Source organism: Etheostoma cragini, chromosome 14 (genome assembly GCF_013103735.1).
Source record: "Etheostoma cragini isolate CJK2018 chromosome 14, CSU_Ecrag_1.0, whole genome shotgun sequence".
Classification (NCBI taxonomy): domain Eukaryota; kingdom Metazoa; phylum Chordata; class Actinopteri; order Perciformes; family Percidae; genus Etheostoma; species Etheostoma cragini.
Genome location: NC_048420.1, coordinates 20,508,868 through 20,532,491, shown reverse-complemented (window position 1 = coordinate 20,532,491; position 23,624 = coordinate 20,508,868). Strand labels below are relative to the sequence as shown.

Below are 23,624 nucleotides of genomic sequence, written 5' to 3'. Positions count from 1 at the left end.
TGCACCTTCACCCTTAATTGTAATGGACTGGCTTCAGCGCAGGAGCACTGATGCAAGTCAGGCAGGCTGATATGGTCGTTAATCAACTGCTCAGGGCTCGGCTGGAGTATTTCAGGGTTTACTGTATACAATATATCAGTATGACTGAATCAGTATGTCTTCATGTTATTTGATTAACTATGTGTTCTTTGTAATTGTCCACAAGCTGTAACTTAAATGTGACTTCATATATGCAATAATGCTATAAAGTGTAAAGCTCTAGTCCCATAAACAGGTGATTGTCCATATTGCAAGGAATACAAACATCAAAACTCAGGTTTATCGTATTTATTATTAAAACTTTAAAGCAAAAAAAACAATAGTGCATCCCTCCTCTGGACTACGAGCTGCTTGTCCTCCTGCTGGATGCCTCCTAGTACTGCGTCTGCTCCACCACCTCTATGCAAATGGAGACGCAAAAGAAAACAGTTTTTTTTGAGATTATTAAACTATTGATTCAACAGTCCAGCTGCCATTGTGGTCTTCAATATAACATACATCACAGCTTATAAAGTGATTTCCAGGATAGGTTTTCTAGATTATTTACTTTAATGCTTGTGTAAAAAGCTGTTGCTACATGGCACAAAGTTACTTCACATCAGCGTCTGAATGATTAACTGCAGAGGAACTAACATGGAAGTCATCCTGGCATCACCACAGTGCAGTTGCTGAGTCTCCTGCAGCTCTGGCATTGTATCAGAAATCAGTCTTCATTTTACCTACAAACCAGAAAGAAAAGACCAACTGTTACCGTTTATCGAATGAATTTACAGAAAATAACATTTACTACTTTTTAAATGTCCTGCACACTCTGACTGGCATTTATTTAATGGACGGTTGATCCGATTTAAGTCGTCACACCCAAACAAGATCAACAAAACCAACACCTGTGTTGGTTTTATATCACGGGTTAGCCGAGGCCACCGATTATAGCCATTAAAGTTTGTTAAATGGGATAAAAAAAGTTGTATGGCGCTTTTTATGGCTCTAGGGGGACCTGCACGGAATTGCCTCAAGTGATTTTACTTGAGCAGCGTCGATTAGGTCTTAGGAATACAAATTTGAAAATTCCTCTGTAGGCCGGTCTTAGCTCTGCTTGAGAACAGCAGCTTCAGGATACATTAGCCGCTACTGGCACAACACACAAAAACCTCCTGACTGAACTGTCAACATTGTGGGTAACGTAGTCAGGTTTTGACATGAAGAAGAATGCATGGAGTAAGAAAAAAAAATAAAAATTGCCAGTTCTGCTGCTGCTTTTGATATGGTATTTGATGGAGACCTCTTTTAAAAAGGAAAATGTATCTTTAGTATATAAAGACTGCTGGGTTCTTCTCAAAGCCCACACCTTGCATAATGACCACTGAGGATCTTACCCTGGCTCAACGGTGTGGAGTGTCAGCCTCCTTCGACTGGTCGAGGCTCCTGTGGCAAGAAAACAAACAATGAGAGCCTGGCAGTGAACTGGTCAGCAGGTATCTATCATTACCTTTCCTCTCGCTCTCTCTCACACACACACACACACAACTTTAAAGGCTGCCACCTTTAAGAAAAGACAAACTGGCAGCCTGTGCATCTACAGTATGAGTGTGTTCTGTGTGTGCATATGTTTGTGTGAGTGCAGAGATTCAACGTATGTTTTAGTTGTGAATATGGGTTATGACGTTATGTGAACCTGCATATTAGAAAATAGTGCATGTAAATGTGACAAGTACAAATATGTTGAATGAATTGTGCAATCAAATTAAAATACAGGTTTAAGAAAGGCATCTCAGCAAGATTCATTTGTTTAGAAACTGCAGACAAGACAAATTCATGACAACAACGTTGAAATCTGTTGCACACCTCGGGAAGGGAATTCTGTTACAAAGCCATGTGAAGCTGGACTTCGTACTAACACATCAGGGGTGTTACTGCAAAAAACAGAGCTGGGAGTTGTACCATGAAGCTTGTGGAGAAGTAGAGACCTGGTCATTTTCAGTGTCAGTTATGCAGACTTTGGGCAGTGCCCTTTTAGACGAGGCCATTAGAGGCCAAAAAGGTTATTCTGGCATCACACTCAGAGACAGGACAGTTTGGCCAATCAGAAATGAGGACTTAGAAAATGGATCACAGTGCAGACAAATACATCTCGACAGCCTCCAGGGCTTGATTCACGGCATCGGCTGAAAATGTGGAACCATCAACTTCACAACAGTCCATTACAGCTAAAAGACAACACCTCCGTACGAGCTACAAAAGGAAAACGCCAGTCGTGATGTACCGTTTCCACAATGACCGGCTGGTCACTGGCAGGACAGGGCATTCAGCTTAAACATGAAGAGTGACAAAATATGAGCAGTAAGATGTACTGAGAGGAAAGGAAAGCAATCAAGTCCAGCACTATTGCAATATTGTTCTCACAGAAGAACTACTTGTCTCTCCATTTAATTCCTTCCATCCCTTCAAGAGGATGTGAAATAACTGGAAACTCATCAATATTGGTTATTATTATAACTTTGTTTTTAAGTTTGTAGATATTTATTTTCCCTCTGGTGCTCTACCAAAGGGAAAGATCTTGAAGGGCGTTTTCCTGTCACGCTATCTAAAAACATACTGATACAACAAAAAGTCATTGATGAATTTTTTGCTCCTATTAATACTACTTCTATTCATCATCTCTAAGCTTTGGAACCAGTTCCCATGATGCTTTGGGAAATCTAAACAAGAAGTACAATGTTGCAATTCACTGTGTTACGATGCAGGTTGCAAGTTATATTTTGGCAAATTAGTACCATAAAAAGTATGCCGCATAAGCAGCTCCTGTTTTACCCCTGGATGTACACAACTACCACTGGATTACTGTGATACTTCAGAAAACTTTACAAACGTGATAATTCTCAGTTATAAAAAGGTATTTTTTTCCTTTTTTGGGGGTTTTTCCTTTTAATGTATTGACAGTGTATAGTCAGGAAAGGGGGAGAGCAAGAAATGGGGGAGGACACGCAGTAAAGGGCTGCAGGTCTGATTCAAGTCAGATTCCGCTGCAGGACTCAGCCAAGGTGGGGCGAACGCTTTAAATGGGTGAGCAAGAGGCCGCCCCCAAGTAACAAGTATTTTAAAATATGTACACAACGTCTATTTGTTGAGAATATGAACTATGACTCCAAGAAAGGAGATCTAGGTACTATAGTGAATCCAAAGTTTAAAGAGTGATTGTATGGAAAGTGAAGAGAAACTGCTCAATGTGAACTCGGGAAATCAAGTCATAATTTTTGGGTAAAAAAAAATTTATTAAAAACTCCATCTAACCAAACATAGGCAGTCACAAAAGTTGTGGTCTACGGATCAAACTGCAAACTTCACTGAGCAGTATAGATTTTCTACATCCCCACCCAGAGCAACCCGAGCAGTATGTGAAGTTTCACTTCAGAGCTGCAAAGAGATCCCAACCCGGTACCACAGCATATTGTTTATAGTTTTACAGACATTTCACAGCCAGAGACAGAGGACAGGAGTGGTGTCAACAGATAGAGCAGTTCTGTCAGTCACTAAAGGTAAATGCCATGTTTACATAACTGTGTGACAGTGCAAACGTCATTTAAATGGTTTTAATTTTTTTAATTTTCCATAGTTCATTGAGCCACACTAGGACTACAGTCTTTTAAATTCATATAAAAAGCTTAGTCTGAACATGTGCTATTGTTTCTGAAAAGGAAAAAAAAAAAATTCAAATCTATTTGGAATTAAAAACGGGTTTCAAACCAGAAATGTAGATTTCTGTAGTTTTTGATCAGAAATTGCACTTTTGCATTTGTTTGGTAAAGATGTAAAAGAGGTGCAGCACACAGACAAAACTACTCACAAAATATTGCATACAGAAAATGGCATCTAAAAGTTGGGCTTTGTTGATGCTTTTATTCCATTGTTGGAAACAACCTGCCCATTAAATTGATACTATAAATTGAATTGAATTACCAAAGCTAATTATTTAAATTGTCAAAAATGTTCAGCAAACACCACCGAAGAAATCAACACAAGATGAATGGGAACTGTTCTGTTGAACAAGGTTGAATCTTTCTAATGCTTTAAAAGTGACTAAATACATGTTTGATGTCGCTTGAATACTTCGAGCAATGACAAATAAAAAACAGGTTACTCTTCTCTTGACAAAATGACAGCAGCACCGTATCGCACACCTCTAGAAACTAGTGTTGAACCAGTGACACAACCGTCCATACATAGTACCTTTCATGCATACATACAGAGAAGCCAAAGTACTACAACCACATACACACACTGCACGGGCTATACATCCACGCACAAAAAGTTTGAAGAACAGAAATCTGCACTGTGATGCCATTCTTTTCAAGTGTGATGCCAGAAGCCCTGTAAACGTCACTGTGAGCAGTGATGTGGTGTAGGAGATGACAGACAGAAGAGTTTGGAGAGAACTGTGCATCTTGTATTGTAAACATGGATGGGACACTTACCTTACTTGTTCAGCTGATCTGTGTAAGCATACCTCTGGCTGCAGTGCAAACAAGTCCAGGCTTTACTGTCCACTGACTTCTGCAGAACTACTCATCGTCAATGTAACCCAACTGCAGAGACGAGCCTCTACTGTGGACTGGGGCCGCCTGTCTTTGATAAACTGGCTGACAGCTAATTCACGTCTCATTTACCCAAAGACATTAACACACACACTCAAACACAAACACACAAAAACAGACACACACACACACAAACACGCCATACTTTCAACCGTAAGGTGCACGGGACTTGCCTGCCTCGGGTAGATGCTGAATAGGAGGTCAGTCAAGGTTACTAATTGCAGTTTTTACCAACAGTTTTAAGGGTCAGGAATTCTCCACAAAAGCACAAATATGTGTGTTGACTGGTTAAAAGTAATGAGGCCTTTAAACATATCTTGATTAAGAACTTCTGTGGGCATGTCAGTGTCAGAAGTTTGCTTTTTAATTATTACTTCAATGACACAATGTCAAAATGTGTTGCAATAGGGGACATCCCCGTTCCTATTTACAGTCTGACTATGAAGTTCATTCAAATCAATGTCACTCGGGACTGGGCTGTATGTCGATGTATGTCATCAAAATTATGTTAAACTGTCCCTTCGCGTATATTTTTCTAGTTTCTATTGCAGTGTCAAAAAAACAGCTCCCAAATTCTGTTAATGCAATATTTACATCATTTGGACTGCGCTTTATATTCTGATTCTTGCACTTAAGTTTATAATACAAGAAACTACTCTGTACAATACTGTACTTTTCGTTATTCAAGCATTTAAATTGCACATGAGTATACAAAAAAATAAGTTTTAACTTCCAGTTGTTTTTTATACATTATTGAATTAGGGGAAAACATGTTATATAGTGATATACAGTATATTATTGAAATATGAAATGACCTATATTGGGATTGAAGGTTCTGGCCATATCGCCCAGCCCTAGTTGCTAAAGAAACAATCCCTTTTTCAAACCTCTACGTTAGTTACTTTAGTCCTTTGGCTATGAAGCTCTTTAAAAGAATGTCACTGTGAAAGCTTTGCTTTCAATTTTAACTCCAATGACTCCATTAAAATGTGTCCGCATCAAGGGAACTCCCTGTTCTGAACCCCCTAAATAGTCACCGTGTAGCCTGTCAATGGGCTTAAATCTGCCTTTACATAAACCTCAACAAAGAACTTCTCTGGAAAAATGTCAGTGACAAAGCTTTGATTTCCATGTTTACTCCATCAAAATTTGATGCAACAAGTCCCTGTCCCTCTATCTTAGAGTGAACCTCCAAAAGCCTTAACGTTTGGTTCCCATTTTTACCAATAAAGTCAAAATGTGTTGGCGATGTAAGTGAACATCCCCGTTCTAAATCTCCTGAATATAGTTGCTAAAATAGTTCCTAAAGAACTTCTATTTGCAAATGCCATCAAAAATTCAGTTTTTACTTTATGCAAGGTCCAAATGTGCTGGCCAGAGGGGAGTCCCCTGTTCCAAACCTTATGTACTTATTGTGTAGTCTGATAAGTGTAGTGGATGAACTAGTCCTAAAACAAATCTCAGTGTCAAAAGATGTGATTTCCTTTCCCAACAACAGAAATCAAAATGTGCTGCAGTAGGGGTGGTTAAGTGATTTTTAGCACAGTTAATTCAATCTTATTTAATTGTGCAAGTAGAATGGCCAAATGATAAAAATCACACTACAGTCTTAAGCTATGCAACCACCACAAGTTCATATCTTTCAAAAGTAGGTGCCCTTTGGTCCTCGAGAGTTACAGCGTTTCATTAACGGAAGCAATGAAGCTACAGACTTTGAATTTCTTGGATTGGAAAGTTCCTTCTCATAGTCCAACACCTTTAAAGATGGTCAAACCTGTTAAAGAAAAACAAATTGTACACAACACCAACACACAGACATAACATTACAAGTTTTTAAAGTGGTCACTTCAATGAGCACTTGTACTATTTTGCAGAACGTCAGATGCTGTGTGAAGAACATCTCCGCTACTACCAAAGCCCTAAATTAGCCAAATAATGTTGCTTAAATACTTCTAATACACTATACATAAAAGGACAGTCATTTAAAATTGTGTTAGCAGCAGGTTCAACCTAAATCTTTTACATTTTTTTAATAATGTCTTACCAACTCCAAAGTTTTGGCAGTCATCTTACTTTTTCCTTTCCCAACTCTAGTTTTTCCATTTGCAAAATCCCTTCCAGAAGTTATATTTTAGTCAGAAAAGTAGTTAAATTTGTCCACTGAGTCAGAACCTTGGCAGTCTCCATTTACCAAAGAGCCCTACATAAGTCGATTCAAAGGGATTTTGTTGTTACGCTATTCTCCTTGTCCCTCTTTATAAGTGATTAAAGGCTCAAGGATTGGTTAGAAAAGGGAATTGCCACACTGGGGGATCTGTGTCTTGGTGGCATATTGACATCCTTTGAGGATGTGGGACAGCAATTTGGAAAACATAGGCCATCTGTTTGGGGGGCTTTTTAGATCCAGTTCTTCAGCCCCGAAGACACCAGGATGTTTGGAGAAAATGTTGAAATAGGGAAAATTTCATGAGGTTTATGGGAATAATTCTATGCTTATGTCAAACCTTGGGGATAGCCCTTAAAACAAATGGGAAACAGATCGGAGCATTACACTGGACAATGAGGAATGGGACATGATGTATAGGAATTTTAAAACTATGTCACTCAACGTGAGGGTACGCTAAAAATCAGTTCAAGATTGTGCATCACTTCTATTGGACTCCTTCCAGACTGTTTAGAATTGGTCTGAAAGACACACCAAGTTGTTGGAAATGTTAGACAAAGGACGGCCATTTACTTCTTGTCCTATGGTTCTGTGATAAGGTCCAGTAATTTTGGACCAGAATACATGATAACCTATGTTATGGATTGCAGGGACTCAGGTTCCTTTGAGCCCAAGATTATTTGTTCTGGGAGGTGGGTCAACACTTTGAAGGTGGAAGCACCAGGTGAAAGGTGGATCCAGACTACTTTAATGATAGCACCTGGACAGACTCTTAAGAGAATGGAGGAATGAAGGGTTAAGAGTGGCCTTGTGAGATGGCTAGGGTGGCAGAGTTGGAAAAAAATGTCATAAAAAAGGTTTTCTAGATTGGATGTCTGTTGGATGGTCTTGAGTGTTGTGATTGCCGCCATCTTTTGGTTCTGGGTTGGTGGGTGGGTGGTGATAACAAACAGGGAGGATATGTTCATGTTGCATTTGTATGTTAAAAAAGTTTTTTTTTTTTTTTAACTATCAAATCTGGAATAACCTCAATGGTGAACGTGGCTAGGTTAAAGCGTTTTTTTTGGGGCTGTAATCCTAAAATTAAATAAACCAGCATTGATTAACAAACACAAATAGTAAACTGGTTCCAGACTAAACTTATTTTTTTTAATGATTCTCTTCAAAAGTGGTTTTACCACAGACTGTATAAAACATGGACAATGTCTCTGAATCACCCAGAAAGCCAAAATAAAGCTCGAAGTGGGCGGCTTCCAGCGGCTCAGGCCGTCGCCATCTTTGCAGCACTGACGACTCCTAATACCAAAATGGGTAAAGAGATGGAGCTGAGACAGGCTGAAGGAAGCCTACAGTCTATGCTCACATCCTGTGCCAGCTAGTGTTGGTACCGTTTGATTATTTTCCCTCCCAACACCAGTGGCTAAAAGTATACTTTGAAAGAAGGTGTCAGTGCCTGATAAAATATAGAAGAGCACATAATTGGCAAATTATCATTGACGCCTTGTTTTATTGGTGATGTCAACAATGATGTTTACAATAACTTTGAATGCACCATGATCTTACGAGTTGCAAGTGAACGCACCATTAGGTCTAGTCTGTTTGTCCAACAGCAGCAGTGGCCATGGGCCAATGATTGAGTAATAAAACATTTATTTAAAAAATATATATCAAGGGGGAAACATGGCCGTAGAGACACAATCCATTTAGTTGCATTTTATTTGATGATAGTCTTTCAAAAAACAAAAAAAGAACACTGTCGTCGTTTAATCTTCTGGGTTGGAAAATACCTCATGCAAGAGGAATGCCACAAAGCTAAGTCAGCCCTATTGCCCAACTTTGTATTCATGGAGACACTGAGTCAAAGGCGAAAGTGTTGGCATCATGGTTTTTAACCATCTATATATTGTACTGTTGTGAATGAGGGCAGACATAATTCAGTTGTTGGTCGACATGTTCTTGTCCAACCAAATTCTCACTGGTCCGACAATCTCTGGTGTTACTTTTTAACTTAGTCTAGAATATCCGCAAAAGTCAAAACGTTGACACAAGGTAGAGTACTTCCTGTACTCTAGCCCCCCCCCCCCCCCCCCCCCCCCCCCCCCCCCCCCCCCCCCCCCTCCCAATCCATTGGTTGACAAATGAGTAGGGAGTGAGGACACATCCCTGGTCTATGTGGCCAGCCGTAAACATTTTTACTTCAGTGATGTCACTCAACACTTGTCCCACCCCTCCTTCACTGTGATTGGACATCTGGGATTAAGTAGTGCCAGTGACGAGTGCTGCGTTACACACTCTTAAACTCTCGGCAACCAGAAAAGAAAAAGCCAAATGTGCAGAGCTCAGCACAGGATAAATAGGCACCTCCTCATGTGGCATAGTGTAAATACACATCTACGCCATGGCAAATGAAAATAAATGCTGGCCTCAGGAAAAAGCGTTTTGGTGAACACAACACTACAAGGTGGAGTACACGCAGTGCACTGTGGCCGATTGAGTTTAAGTAATGTACTGACCCCCCCCCCCCCCCCCCCCCCCCCCCCCCCCCCCCCCCCCCCCCCCCCCCCCCCCGACCAATCCATTGGTTGAAGAGTAAGTAGAATTTCAGTCAGCCAAAAAACAGTTGACTACTGTGGATCTTAAGAAATAAGTCCAGTGTTTAAGTTTCTTTTCTAAAGCATTCCTGACTCCACGCTATACAGCCACAAATCTGTAAAGCTGGTCAAACCTGTTAAAGAAAAAATGTACATGATACAAACACGTAACATTACAGATGAATTCTCCATGATATCCAATTCTATTACCATGTGTCTGTAGTCTTCCGTTTTGCAGCCACTTCAGATGTGTTGCGGGTTTTTCAGATGCCAAATGAAGGAAGAGCATTTACTTCAAATGATTTTTATAACAAAGCAATCCTTCTATTTATAGTTATAGTGCAGGGTGCATCATCATACTGTGCACAAGAGAAATGCTTCAAGTCATTTTAAAGTTTCTTGATGCCTTAACATATTCTAAAGTTTCTATGGGATGCATTTTGGTCATCCAGTTATAGGTCCAAATGATGTTCAATGATGCATTGGACAATTATTTACAAAGAGTACTATACAAGTGACTCCAAATCTAAGACTGAAAGCCACTTTTTGTAGTTTTTCATCTTAACGTAGACCTTATTAAAGAAGCTGCACTGTTGTAAGGAGACTTTTGCCAACTACACGTAATGCAAATACACCTTCAGCAGTCCACAGCATATCAGTCAAGCTAGTGCCAGGAAAAAACAAAGAGCGTTGCTTCATCTCATCATATTCTCCATTTCCATATATATAAAAAAAACAAAAACACAATCAAGTGAAACAATTTAACACTTTAAAATGAAATGTGCTCTTAAAAGTTGTAATTAATACAATACTTACACTCACTTTTACAGCCCGTCTCCTCCTACCACAACTGAGAAATGCTTGCTGAGGCAAGCCAGTGTCCATTTGCTGCCAAAGGGATGTCAAAATACCTCAGAACAGGTACTGACGTTATTCATGAGAGAGGCCAGATTGGGCAGCAGAGTAAAAATGGTAATTTCAGCTGCAGGAAGCCCTTAACAATGTGTTTTAAAAATTGTTCTTTCATATGATATCCTGTTAATAATTTAACACTTTATATAGCAGGCTGTTCAATTTACAAACTCATAATTTTTTATCCAAATGTCAGAGGGTAGCTCACCATCAACATTTAAAACAGACTTGTTAAGTCAATAATCTCATTGTTCAATTATGCTTTAATTGTTCCCTGTGATGCTCTGCATCTTGGGCAGAAGGCAGCCATGAAAGGTGTATAATAACATTGTTAAATGTTCCTTTTTCTTGTAATACCGTTTGTGGCCATTTATGCAACTACAGCTTAACACATTGTCTCCTGAAATGCAGAAAAGTGCTGGTCAATGGACTCTAAATGGTAATGATATGAATCAGTGTGAAAACAACTAATTGTAGCCAGATCTGAGGAAAACAACAAAATGAAAGCACAGTATCCCCAGCTGTACCCAAGGTACACCATGAGGCTTGGTTATTACCAACAGATAAATACAGAGATAAATTCTTTCCGCCATGTTTTTTTTTTTTGCATTCAGCTACATAATGTATCTGTGCAACACAATATTCAATTAGAACAGAGTAAAATAATATTAGATTATTAAAACCATTAATCAGTCCTCCTTTGGTGAAGGGACAAGATGTAAAAGAAGTCACAAACTGAAGAATGGGAAATGTCTATAACAAAAAGGGAGGGGGGGAGGGGGGGGGGGAGAAGGTGGAGCAGTGACAGGCCGCATGTTCCACTGCAGTAGCGCCATATTGATGTGGTTTATCCTGCTTAATGCAAACTCTGGATTTCTTGTCTTCTTACAGGTCCAGCACAATGAACGCGCCTCACAGTGCAAAGTACAACTTGTGAAAAAGTAGGATTTATAACAATTTTTAAAATGTAGCCAGTTTGCTGACTGACATGCAACACTAGTCTCATGCAGCTCTAAAAAAAATCGTGACTCCATTAATTTGAAAATGTATTATAGGGCTGCAGTCTACAATTAAGTAAAATTTTGATTGTTGACTAATCTGATTACTTTGATTACTTAAAAACTTGGCAAAAGAAAAAAGCTAATTATCTCCAACATTTCATTCAAAAATTAACATATTTTTTCTCTTTGAGTAAAATGCTCTTTTGAACATTTACAGAAACATTGTTTAAGTTAATAATTGCTGATGTGAAGGGCACATAAAAAATGTAATTAAATAAATGATGCAGCCATGCACTAAGAATAAAAAGGTAAACGTGACGTTAACTGATATGAATAATTTCAGTTTTAAACGTAAACAATCTTAATGTGTCCCAGTTTTTTGTGGTGTGCAGCCCAAGGAGAACACACACACACACACACACAATTTTTGGGTCCATCAAAAACAGACACAGGAAGTGAAGATGGACCACATTGGGTTGCCTAGCACTGCCAGTGAACGTCTGTGTCTTTAATTAGACCATTCTCAAGACTCCAAGATTGTGAATAAATAAATAAAATTCACCTTAGACTTCCTCAGTCTTGTTGAACTGTAAAGTCCATTTGAATATTTCATGCCACGTGACAAACAATATACCTTCTGTGTGTTTTCTGTCCATTTTTTCCACCTGGCGTTAGCTTTATGAACATTAGCTCTGAAATAGCATTAGCGTTATAAGGGGTGATGACTTTAAAATGTTTAGCTTTATTAGAAGCCCAACAATGTTGTTCAATTACTACATTTTTGAAAAATATGTTTTAATAGGTTATTATTTTGATGCATAGAGGAAACTAATTTATGCTTTAGTTTCTGGTAGCCAGCATGCTTTCAAAACTGACTACAATGCATGTTTGCAAGTCTAACTGAGCCCTTTGCCAGTCATGCAAAGTCACATTTACTCATGCTTACGAGTAGTGTAACTATGGTACAGGCATTCAATTAAGGTAAGTTTGTCTATGAAGTAACATACAAACTGCTGGCCTCTGTTGTAACCAAAAAAAGAGTCCATAACTGAACTGAATAGGGTTGAACTTACGTGCAGGTTTGTAACGGACCATTGGTCTAAATCGTTAAACAGTAACCGCTGGCCAACTGTATACAGTAGCCACTAAGGTGACTGAGGTTGAGGTTCTTGGCTTCCTTATTTGCTTTACTGCAGTTACACATTTTAAGACATGGCCAACATCTACAACCCTCAAGCACACAGGGGCCATCGCACACACATCCACACACACACCTTTTGTTATGTTATGGATATGAACTGACAAAGGAACAACCAAGACTAAAAACTCAAAAATGTCTAATAACACATTAAGAGATGTAAGAACACAAACCAAGGTCAGCAAAAGCCTAATTCCTTACTCTGGAGCCTAATTGTTTTAAAATTGTGATCTCATCCATTCATCTAAGGGTCCAAGATGTCAACGGTATCAGGAGGTTTCATTTTGGCAGTCCATCTGCAAGAATTGTATTGGCTATTTTGCTAATAAAACAGTTAAGGGCGGGCATGTCAATCCCTTAATTATTATTATATATTGCACTGCATGTAAACATTCTCAATATCCTCTAAAAGTGCACACAAGACGCACAATGTGGACAAGAGGGTTTCCACCTTGCCACACACACACACACACACACACACACACACACACACACAATACCAGAGGCTTTCTTAAAAAGGATCTATGTAGTATTTCTGCTTTCCTGAATCCCAACTGTAAAAGCAGTTACTGTGTACCAATGGATGAAACATGGTTAACAACTCACTGTAAGCACTTGATTTTGAAAACAGCTTTAAGGCGTAAAGTGGAGACAGTATTTGTGGAAAGAAATTGAAAGTTGCGTATGAAAGTATGTCAAACTGAGCCTTGTGTACAGTTTACAAGTGCAGTGTGCCATCCAGTTGACAGACTTCTTAGCAGATGCTAAATGTCTTTATGATCAGTCTCTAGGTACACTGGCCATGTCCTTGCTACGTACACAGACATTTGAGTTTGCCAATTGTGGCGATGTGAGCTTGTTATCTGAATTTAATAGCAAGAAAATACAGAACCAAAAAGGACAGGAGCGGGGCATTTGTAACAAGCATTTGCGTTGGGTGGTTATCAGGACTGCGGCAGAGATAACACATAGACCCTTTAAGACCGGATGTGGCAGATGTGTCCACATCATTTACAAAACAACCAATTGTTGGCATTTGGTTGCTTTTCAAACGTGCTGTACGTTTCAACTTCTGGGAATAAATGTTAACGTTTGTCCTGATAGAACCAATGTCTCTTTATTATAATACATGCTTTGACTCCAAATGTATGGCACAAAACATAGCCATAGAAGGTAGAGAAAAATGTTACAATTATCACTTCACGGCGACTCACAGAGCATAATACATCTAAGAAAAAAAATTATACATGGGTCAGAAAGAACTAACGATCACACAAGGGTGTCCCATCTTTCCATACTACTGACAATACAAAATAAAAAAGGAAAGTATTGACTTAGTCATAAAATGAGTAAATTGTCAGGCTAAAATGTAGCAACAATTTAAACTTAAATACAAGAAATGCGACTCAACATGTTTGTTGAGGAGAATCTATACAAAAGGGTGCAGCTGGGAGCATCAAAGACCAGCGTTTAAAAACGGGGTTTTTTAGCCGGACCGTCAAACTCTTCGCGGACCCTGCCGAACCCGGGATTACCAGGACCCATTCCCCTAGGACCACCCTGGGCAAAGCGCTCGTTGCGCTGTGGGGAGGAGGGACAATTTGCCAGGGAGGCAGATGGTGGTAAAATATGGGATAAGTGTGCAAGCACAAAGTTCATGTCCATATGGAAGTGTATAAAAAGGTACGCCAATAGGTGATTTGTTTTATATTGTGAGGTATACAACACAACCAGCAGGAGACACATCCGAAGAAACCGTTCGTTCCAATATGAAGGTCCACAGGTGCCACAGGTTACATACGGAAAAGGAAGAGAGGGTAATGCTTTCGTTAGTCAGTGCCTACCTAGTATGGTCTCTCCAGTGCATGCCAAGACTAGCCTTACTACTTCGTAGGCTCAGCATTTTCTAAATGCTGCCCATGTTTTCCCCCAAGATCATCAAATATATCAACGTCTTGATAGAGGACTTCATAAAAAATATATATAAAAAAAAAGGTTATACATAAGAGCCCAGCATTATTAGTTACATTTCCTTAGAATTTTGGGGGGGAAAAAGATAATTAATCAAAAACCAATTCTGGCTGAATTAGTTCCAATGTTTCCTGAACAGAAATGATTGTGTATTAATCTACTGTCCTGCTTTCACAGCACCTCTTATTGCACTGCGCTGATAAAATAGAAAAAATTGCCACGAATGTGATCAGAATCTGAACAATAAGGACTGTACCAGAAATATGTGTGTGTGAATATCGTCACAGTAAAATATTAACATTCACAAGACGTTCAGCACAACCATTTCTTCAACAAGAAATGACTTAATGTGCTAGTTCAGACACGCTGTGAAACTTAAATAGTGTGAGAAAGAATCAAAGTCTCAAAAGCCAAAACTCCAACAGAGGAGGAGGCTAAAGGGAAAAATATGGTAAGAAGGGAACATAAAGTGATGTAGTGTGAATGAATGTGAGAATAAATACATCCTGCATCTGCAACAATCTGCTCAGGTGACTATATTATGAAACTCGTACTGAGCTTCACATTTATGTGACTATAAAACAGTGTCGATTTGCACCCTTCATGCAACTTTGTAGAAATACATCGCCAACATCAACACTGCCAACAAGCATGAACCCAAAAAATATTTTTATATCCTGAGAAAGCCTCGTCTACATTGACTGTAAAAGAAAATGGTGCTTCAAAATCAATGCTAGAATAAATTATCAGGGCACGCTATATTAGCATGGATAAATAAAGTGGATTTTTTTAAAGCTACTATGTGAAGCACACCATTTTTCAAATACAAAACCTTTCTATAGATTCAAGTATATACTGTACAGTAGAGATGGGTCTCGACTTTAACAAATCTACAAAAGTTAACTGATATACATTTAAAAATAAAAATTGTTTAACAATCATACTAACCAAAAATAATTTTCCTCTCGATTTTACGTTGGTGGTAAAAGGTGTTTTTTCAACGAGGGCAGTACAGAGTTTGCTACAGCGCTCTTAGATGCTATTTTAAAAATAGGAAACACATGCACAGACTAGTACAGACGTCACCTAGCTCTGTGTGGAACTTCTTCAAAATAAAAATTGAATTGAATTTGGTGCACTGCGGTTGTACGCTGACCACATGGCACCACATCTCACCACCAGTTGTTTAAAAAAAATGAATGAGCAAACACGGCTGAGAGTCTGATCGCAGGCTATCGGTGTTGGCTAGCATCACGTTGTTGCTTTTCTGTTTAGTCCAGGGTTTAAATTAGTAGCGGTCAAAAGCACGTATGCCAGTTGTGAAAAAAGTTGTGAATGGATCTCTGTGTGCGCGCTCCTGGGGTGTCTTAGAAGAACAGTTGATTCCATCTCTACTGTACAGTTAATACAAAGGTTGTCTATAAACCGCAAAGCTCGAGTAATAAGTTAAGTATCCTGGAAATACACACACATTTAGCCATTCTTACTGGCAACTTTAATCCAGTCCCCAACCCAATATTGGTACTACAATTCTGCCAGAAGCATAGATCTCAAGTTTAGTCCAGTATTCCCCGATATCATCCTAAACACAAAAGGTCACAAGGGTTTGCCTGCCCCCATCAAATTATCTTGCTGTATATTAAGTAAGATTTAATGCCTTACACCGTCAGCCTGCCCTAAAAGCATTTTAAATGCTCAAAAAGATGTAAAAGGTAAAGTTCGCTGGTCCAGAAAATGAACTACACACCTACTTCAAGTCTCAAATTGGCTTGTAGCACAAAAGGAGTTTTACAAAGGATTTCACACTGCCACCCAAAAATACACATAGCCTGTTCATATACAACTTCCTTTCTTCTCATGACAGATTATGCATAAAACTGCTAGCACGGTATGAAAAAGGTCATTTAAAACTAAATGACCACATTGTCAACAGTTAAGCAAAAAAACTCTTCAGACATTCTGACTCCAGTCAAGAAAAGGTGCCTGTCCAGCTCACATGAGACAGGGCTTGCAATAGCAATCCACTACACAAACAGTGTGATAATAGTGAGCAGAGCCTCTAAAGTATGTCTACAGCTTACACAGAGCACACTGGAAAACCATTTCTTATGTTTTAGTGCAGGTTGACGGTTTCGCTACTAAAAAGCTGTAAGACAGGTGAAGGTAACTGAGGGGGCTCGGCTTACCTTTGAAAGATACCCTAATCATGGAGGCAGCATTTCTCACATTCAACAACCAACAAGCCACCTGAAGACAGCTGGGTGCACGAATCATTCATAACTTCCAATCCTGCTTGGCCAGCTGCCCTTCATGTTAAAAGATCAGCTGGGAGCCTCTCCAACAAAAAGGAAATCCGAAGACAGACTACATTAACTACTGATCTTCCGAAAAGTGGGATACATTACCATTTCGTTGCTCATCAAGCCTGCTGAAGCCGGTCCCATTCCCTGTTGTCCTTCAAAGCCCAGTCCACCCATGGAGAACTTTTGGTTGGAACCACCAAAGGGCATATCTTACAAAAAACAAAAAAAACAGTCAAATGCATGTACTATTAAAGTAAAAGCTTCAGACAAACTCCTAATGCAACACGTTAGTTGCAACGCTGACGTAACATAATTACATTACTTCCTTTGATTCATTAGATAGACTTTCTTTGTCGAGAAACATGTTGCGACTACCGCTTAGCGGTTTAAGACCAATGAGCAGCTCTGTTTGTTGTGTGTGTGTGTGTGTGTGTGTGTGTGTGTGTGTGTGTGTGTGGGCGCTGCCAAGACAATTGTGATTGGTTTAAATAAAAAGATAATAAAAAATGCAAACAGCCAGTGGTTATTCGCTTTCCTAGAGTCACTGGAGGTGTAGCCAGACCCTACTCCAGCCCTGACACAGCACTGTAAATCGAATTGCCTTATACTGACAGATGTTGACTCACTCTCAGAGCCCAAAAAGAGTTTTTTTCTCTACTTTCTAAAAAGGAAAAAAGAAAAGAAACTTACCACCCATGCCCAAAGCGCCACCGGGATTCATTCTCATTTCCCTGTCCCTCTAATGATAAAGACAAAAGAAAAAGTCATTAGGACAAAAATTAAGAAATATCTTGCTTCATTGCATATATGCAAGAGTCTTTTTTTTTTACAGTCTAAAGATTAACTCACATCCATGAAGTTGCCCATCCTGTAGTTCTCATCACGTTTGCGGCGCATCTGTTCTTCTATCTCCCTATTGCGAATCATCTCCTCTTCCCGCCGGCGGCGCTCCTCTTCTTGTCTGTTTACAAAATGGAAAACACGTGATCTAGCATGTGTTTAGCACAAAGTGAACAAATCCGATTTTATATTCATATTTCATAGCAAAAAAAGGAAAATGGATGGACTATCGTTTATGAAAAGATGACCACATGACATACATCTGCCTCCATTAACAACCAGATAAATGAATACCTGATCTGCATCTCCTTCCTCTTTTGCATCTCCTTACTGTGCAATTCCTCCATGCGGCGCAGTTCCTCCTGTCGCCTCAGCAAATCTGTAAGGGCACATGACAACAGATGTAATTGTGGCACTTAAACACTAAGATACTCCAGATCCTGTCAGTGACATGCATGTAATGTGGTGATAAATAGCAGCAAATATCATCTCATAGCTGCGGGCCTGTGGTTCATTTTTTTAAGATTATTTTTTCGGGCATTTTAGGCATTTATTTGACAGGACAGATGACATGGGGGGGGGAGCAAAGGGCCAGAGGCCGGAATCAAACATGGGCCCGCTGTGTTGAGGAGTAGACCCCAATATATGGACACCTGCTCTACCAACTGAGTTATCTGGACGCCCAGGCCTTGGGTTCTTTTTCAAAACTGACAACTAAATCACCACACTTGCCTTGTCGGAGCAGGTTGGCCTGGTGCTCATGGTACGCGTCCTCCATCTCGCTCTCCAGCTTCTCACGGGCCTCGCGCATGTTCTTCTCCACCTGCTGCCTCTGCTGTTTCTCCATGTCATCCAGGGACTTCCAGCGCTTGGAGTACTCATATTCGAATGTGCCGGGACGAGCGAAACGAGGAGGTTCCTCGCGCTCTCTATAGAAAAAACGTTACCAATGTTAGGCAATCGGATTGTATCCACATCATATCCGGATTAGCCAAGACTAATCTTATTTCAAAAGAACGTGGGAAACTTATCCGTGAACAAATACTCTCTCTCCATCTAGCTATCTATCTCATTATTATTTTAATATTAACATCATGACAAGAGGGGTCTTTTCCTGGTTTTAGAGGCTGCACTACAGTAAAGTGTCATTTTCTGAACTTACTAGACTGTTCTAGCGTTTATTTTAGTTGCCTTTACCCACTTAGTCATTGTATCCACGTTATTGGTGATTATCAAAACTCATTCTGTTAATATCTTGTGAAAACATCAAGAGACACACTACAATATTGGCATTGGGGTATTTTGTCAAAAATATTGTGGTATTTCTTTTTTCCCCATAACACCCAACTCTACTCTAAAACATTTAACCTTGATGCTGACAATATTGTAATTAGTAGTCCACTTCACACGGTCAACATTATGGATCGGTGCTAGTTGCCAGTATCGGGTTTTGAAGGCTACAGACAACATCCTTTCTCTACATCCCCTTGATTTACACAGGTTAACATCTGCTACTCCACACACAAATTGATTTTTTTTTGACAGCTGCCATCCCTGACCCTCACCCCCACCCCCACATCCCATCTGTTGTTCACAATACAATGACTTGTAGAATGACAAAGATATTATGCATAATAAAAATGGTTGCACCAGAGAGATGCAAGTTAACCTTATTTAACTCAAAATGGTCCTACTTATCCCCAAAAACTCAAATCAGTGGGTTTTGCTGTGATTTGCTTACGCTTGATATCTGGGGTTCTTCTGTGCCAATTTTTCTGGAAGACCATCTTCATCATCAAACTGCTCCAGAGGCTCAACGACAATAGGCCGGGGTGACCTGAAAAAGGTGAAACAAAAGGTAATTAAGCAACAGTTTCAAGTACCTTTTATTATTACTACACATGTCTGCTTTTTACTTACGTGGTAAGCAGGAAGACACCCTCGTTGCACCGATCAAGGGCCTTTCTAGCTGCCGGTTTGGAAGCAAACTCTACAATTCCCTTGCCAGTGGCACGCCCGCGGTCATCTACAATGACAATGGCTCTCTCAACCATTCCAAACTGTGAGAAAGCTTCCTCCAGGAGCTCATTGGAAACAAATGGTGACAGGTTTTTCACAGACAAAGCTGCGGAGTGTGTGGCAAATCGAACACGCAGTGGTCTGTTTTTCATTGGCGTGTCATCCAACTCTGCCTTTGCTATCTCTGCAAGTGCACGGGACTCCTACAAGAACCAAAATGTACCGTTGCTATTAAGGGATCTTTTAAAACAAGAATTCAACATAACACTGTAACACTAAAAGTAGTTCTTAACATCACAGGTGTAAAACGGGACTTTAAATCTTTGCACGTAATGTAGTAATCTTTACAAAAGTTAACTATGACAATCTGGTATAAATAAGGATTTTATGGCTTACCAATCGGATGAAACCAAAGCCTTTGCTTTTGTTGATAAAGACCTCACTAGGCTCTCCGTATTTTGCGAACAGTTTCTTGAACGCCTCTTCTGTAATGTCGTTGGGCAGGTTTCCAATGAACAGACGACACCGCTGTGTGTACGTCTTCTCACCCGGCTTCAGCAGCATGGAGAGTGTTGCCCTAAACGCCTGTTTTATCAAAGATGTAACGTTAGCATTAATACTCAAAAATCTGTGCTACAACAAATAAATTGAAACAGACAAAAACAAGAAAAGATCACAAGGCTAGCTTATGTTTAAATAATGATGTCTTTGTTTGCTTGCACACGTAACACACTGCCCATCCCCCATTCCCTGTGGGTGCTCAGAGGACAAATATACTTCACCTATATTATATTAGGTTAATTCTAATACGTTTAACCTTGATGCTTCTAGGCAACATAACATACAAGAGATAATTCAACAAACATGGTAGTCTGTGTAAAACAAACAAACTGCATGTTCTTGGTTTTACCAGAACACATTTTGCGTAGACGGATTGTAGACAAGATGGCGGATAGCTAAAGCGAATCATCTATGTATGCGCTTGATTTTTGTCACCGCTTGTACCGCTACAAACAGCGATTGTTTGTGTGAGAGAGAGGGATGCGATTTCCAATCTCATACTGTTTAAATAGACATTTCCCTCTTATATTCTGTATATATCTATTTATTTCTGTAAATATGAGTGGAGCATCATTAAGAACAATAAGCCGCTGGAGACTATAGTAATACTCCGCCCATTCGGACTGCACTAGGTTACAAATCGAGCGTACTGCCAGTGCTGAATAAGCTAGCTAGCTAACATTTGCGAACAATGACTGTCGATGCTATTCGCAGCAGAGAACACATTGAAAAATAATACAAACAGACCTTTGACTGGCTCGCATCTGACTCCGCTGCATCGTTGTCTGTTGCCATTTTCTCTGATTCCTGTCTGGGCTTTACCGCCGGGGGCCCTGACTTCTGGCCTTGATAAGGCCCTGACTTCTGGCCTTGATAAGGCCCTGACTTCTGGCCTTGATAGGGGCTTGACTTCTGGCCTTGATAGGGACCAGAAGACGGGCCTTGTTGGGGGCCAGACTTGGGGCCTTGTTGGGGACCAGGCTTGGGGCCCTGTTGGGGGCCAGATTTCGGACCTTGCATGGGACCAGACTTCGGACCTAGCTGGGGACCAGTTTTCGGGCCTAGTTGGGGGCCAGGCTGTGGGCCTAGTTGAGGACCAGGTTTCGGGCTCTGTTGTGGTGGAGGCTGCTGCTGCTGCTGCTTCTGCTGTTGTCCGTTAGCATTCCCTACCGGCGACGCCAGCTGGTTCTTGGTTTCAGGTTTAATGTTAGGTGGAGGGGAGGTCATGTTAGGTTTCGGCGGTGGTGACTGAATCTTCGGCTGGGTCGCAGGGGTTGTCGGTGTCTGTTGGGCAGGTGCTGGTTTCTGCTGCTGTTGCTGCTGCATCGGGCCTTTCATGGTGAGAGCCGGGCCAGGACTTGGCGGAGGAATAATGGGCAGCGACTGTGGCTTCTGGGGAGTCTGTGGTCCCTGATTAGGCGATCTGTTGAAGTTATTATTTGCTCCCCTTCTGTTTTGGTTCTGATTCTGGAAAGGATGGTTCCTGAAATGTGGGTTTCCCATTAGCCCACCCCGCATCGGGCCGCCGGGCCCACCGTCTCCTCTGCGTTGCTGAAAATTATTCATACCAAAGCCACCACGATTATTGTTGAATCGAGACATTGCTCCTTATAAACCCTACAATTAAAATACAAAATAACTTTATGAATTTGCTCCGTAACAAAGGTCTGCTAACTGCAGGTTGAGCTCCTCAAAATGGCGACTAACGGTTGTGCTTGGAGGAGTTTTTCTCTCTCCAGCACAGTGAGCGCCGCCCCGATAAGTTCATTGGCCCGCTGCTCAGCAGGAGGAGCCACCAGGGCGTTGAAATCTTTTGAAGGATCCAGTTAATTTGGATAATTCGTTCTTCAATATCAGGACTCATTCGTGTCTGATTTGGGATTTAGGAAAACGTTAATAATAAAATATCTGTGAATTATATAGTGGGTTTTAAAGTTTTATTATTTGCACATGTTAAAAGGAAGCAAGAATTTTACACCTATTACTTGTTGCTGTTGTGGAAGAAAAAACAACTGCACAGTAGTGTACCCTAAAAGAAAAACCTAGAAACAAACTATTCACCACATGGACCACTTACTGAAAAGAAATGTTCCATGCTTAAGTAGCATACGAGTATAAACACTTAAACCTTTTGGTTTGGCTTTGTCCACATTTGATCTTGATGAGACATATAGAGATAATATTTGTCTCCATTTGCCAAATAGAATCATTTGTTCAATAATAACTTTTTGGCTAATGACTTCCCACGAACCCATTAACCTGGACACTTATTTTAGAGGTATACCTACATTGCTTGTTCCACACAAAGATCCTAGTTCAGTCACCAACATTGCCTTCAAGCTAAAAATGATAGTCAACTTTAGATCTCTTTGATCTGAGCTGACTAAGCTTCAATAGTGTACCCATTCAAAATTATCCACTTATGGCAACTCTTTTGAATGGATTTTCACAGTTGCAGTTACTAAAATATGCTCTTTGATTGCAGACTGGTATACTGGCAAGTTTGCAGAGGTAAGATTATGAGATAGTATATTTCAAAAAGGTAAGGAACCTTTGACCTCCTGCTAGTGGACGTTATAAGGCAGGGCTTTGGACAGGAATCACACATTTAATAAACTCAGACTTAAAAATAAAAAAATGACTCTCGACACTTGGACTTTATAAGCCCTTTGACTTAAAAATATCTGATGCCTTTCATTAAGAAAGGAATAAATTTGATAAAAATGTGTATTTCCCTGGTTTACAGTATTGTCACACTATAAGTCTTTTGGTGTTAATGTCTTGAAGTGTCACTAAAGAAGAGATTACTTGTTTCGGATGCAAAAGTTAAATATTAGGACTTAAGATTTGTTTAAAAAAAAACATGACTTGTTCCAACCTATGTTGCATGGCTTGAATTTATGTTGTTAACTTGACAAATGAATTCAGCCTAACTCAAGTGGACCTTTTTTTTGTCATTTATTTGCATACAGGTGTTAGGAAACAAAAAAACCTAGACATGTTTCTTAATGCTCATCATTAAACAGACACAAAAAGATGAGATGACAACTGTCGCAAAACATAAGTCCAATAAACAAAGAACATTTAAAACACTTAACCAATGACAAGATACAACCCAGAAGAAAAACACACAGGACGATGCAACGTCACACAGGCGGAAAATGTCGGAATAATAAAAAGTGGTGAAGGTGTAAAAGAGGAGAAAAATAAACTAAATAAAGAGAAGCGACCACACAGGGCTGCATCAGAGATTCAAAGTGACGAGAAAAACAAAAGGACTTAAGGAGGTAAGAGAGACATTCATTGATTTGGAAACAACAATCAAAACATGTCTTGCCTCTTAAGTAAAAAAAAAAAATCTGGACTGAGAAGAGCAATATAGAACAAGTAATCATGAGAGCAAAATTAACATTCACAACACCTGATATACAGT

General features: G+C 39.9%; 1 protein-coding gene across 3 annotated transcripts; it reads right to left on the bottom strand.

Moving 5' to 3' along the window:
• Nucleotides 1-312: 312 nt before the first annotated feature.
• sfpq (splicing factor proline/glutamine-rich) lies at nucleotides 313-21,921 on the bottom strand. 3 transcript variants are annotated; one of them, XR_004659391.1, is made up of 12 exons: nucleotides 20,939-21,921; nucleotides 20,027-20,215; nucleotides 19,532-19,833; nucleotides 19,353-19,448; nucleotides 18,344-18,540; nucleotides 17,906-17,990; nucleotides 17,621-17,732; nucleotides 17,462-17,510; nucleotides 16,874-16,980; nucleotides 1,416-1,464; nucleotides 673-758; nucleotides 313-438 (listed from the first exon to the last, which is right to left on the bottom strand). XR_004659391.1 is itself a non-coding variant. In XM_034892200.1 (11 exons), the coding sequence occupies exons 1-11, from the start codon at nucleotides 21,791-21,793 to the stop codon at nucleotides 13,968-13,970; spliced, it is 1,983 nt and encodes a 660-aa protein (XP_034748091.1). In that variant the 5' UTR covers nucleotides 21,794-21,921; the 3' UTR covers nucleotides 13,589-13,967. The 3 variants fall into 3 exon arrangements, 2 of the variants coding, with proteins under 2 accessions (XP_034748091.1, XP_034748090.1); XM_034892200.1 differs by lacking the exons at nucleotides 313-438; nucleotides 673-758; nucleotides 1,416-1,464 and adding an exon at nucleotides 13,589-14,078 and having other exon boundaries at nucleotides 20,939-21,175; nucleotides 21,296-21,921; XM_034892199.1 differs by lacking the exons at nucleotides 313-438; nucleotides 673-758; nucleotides 1,416-1,464 and adding an exon at nucleotides 13,589-14,078.
• Nucleotides 21,922-23,624: the final 1,703 nt, after the last annotated feature.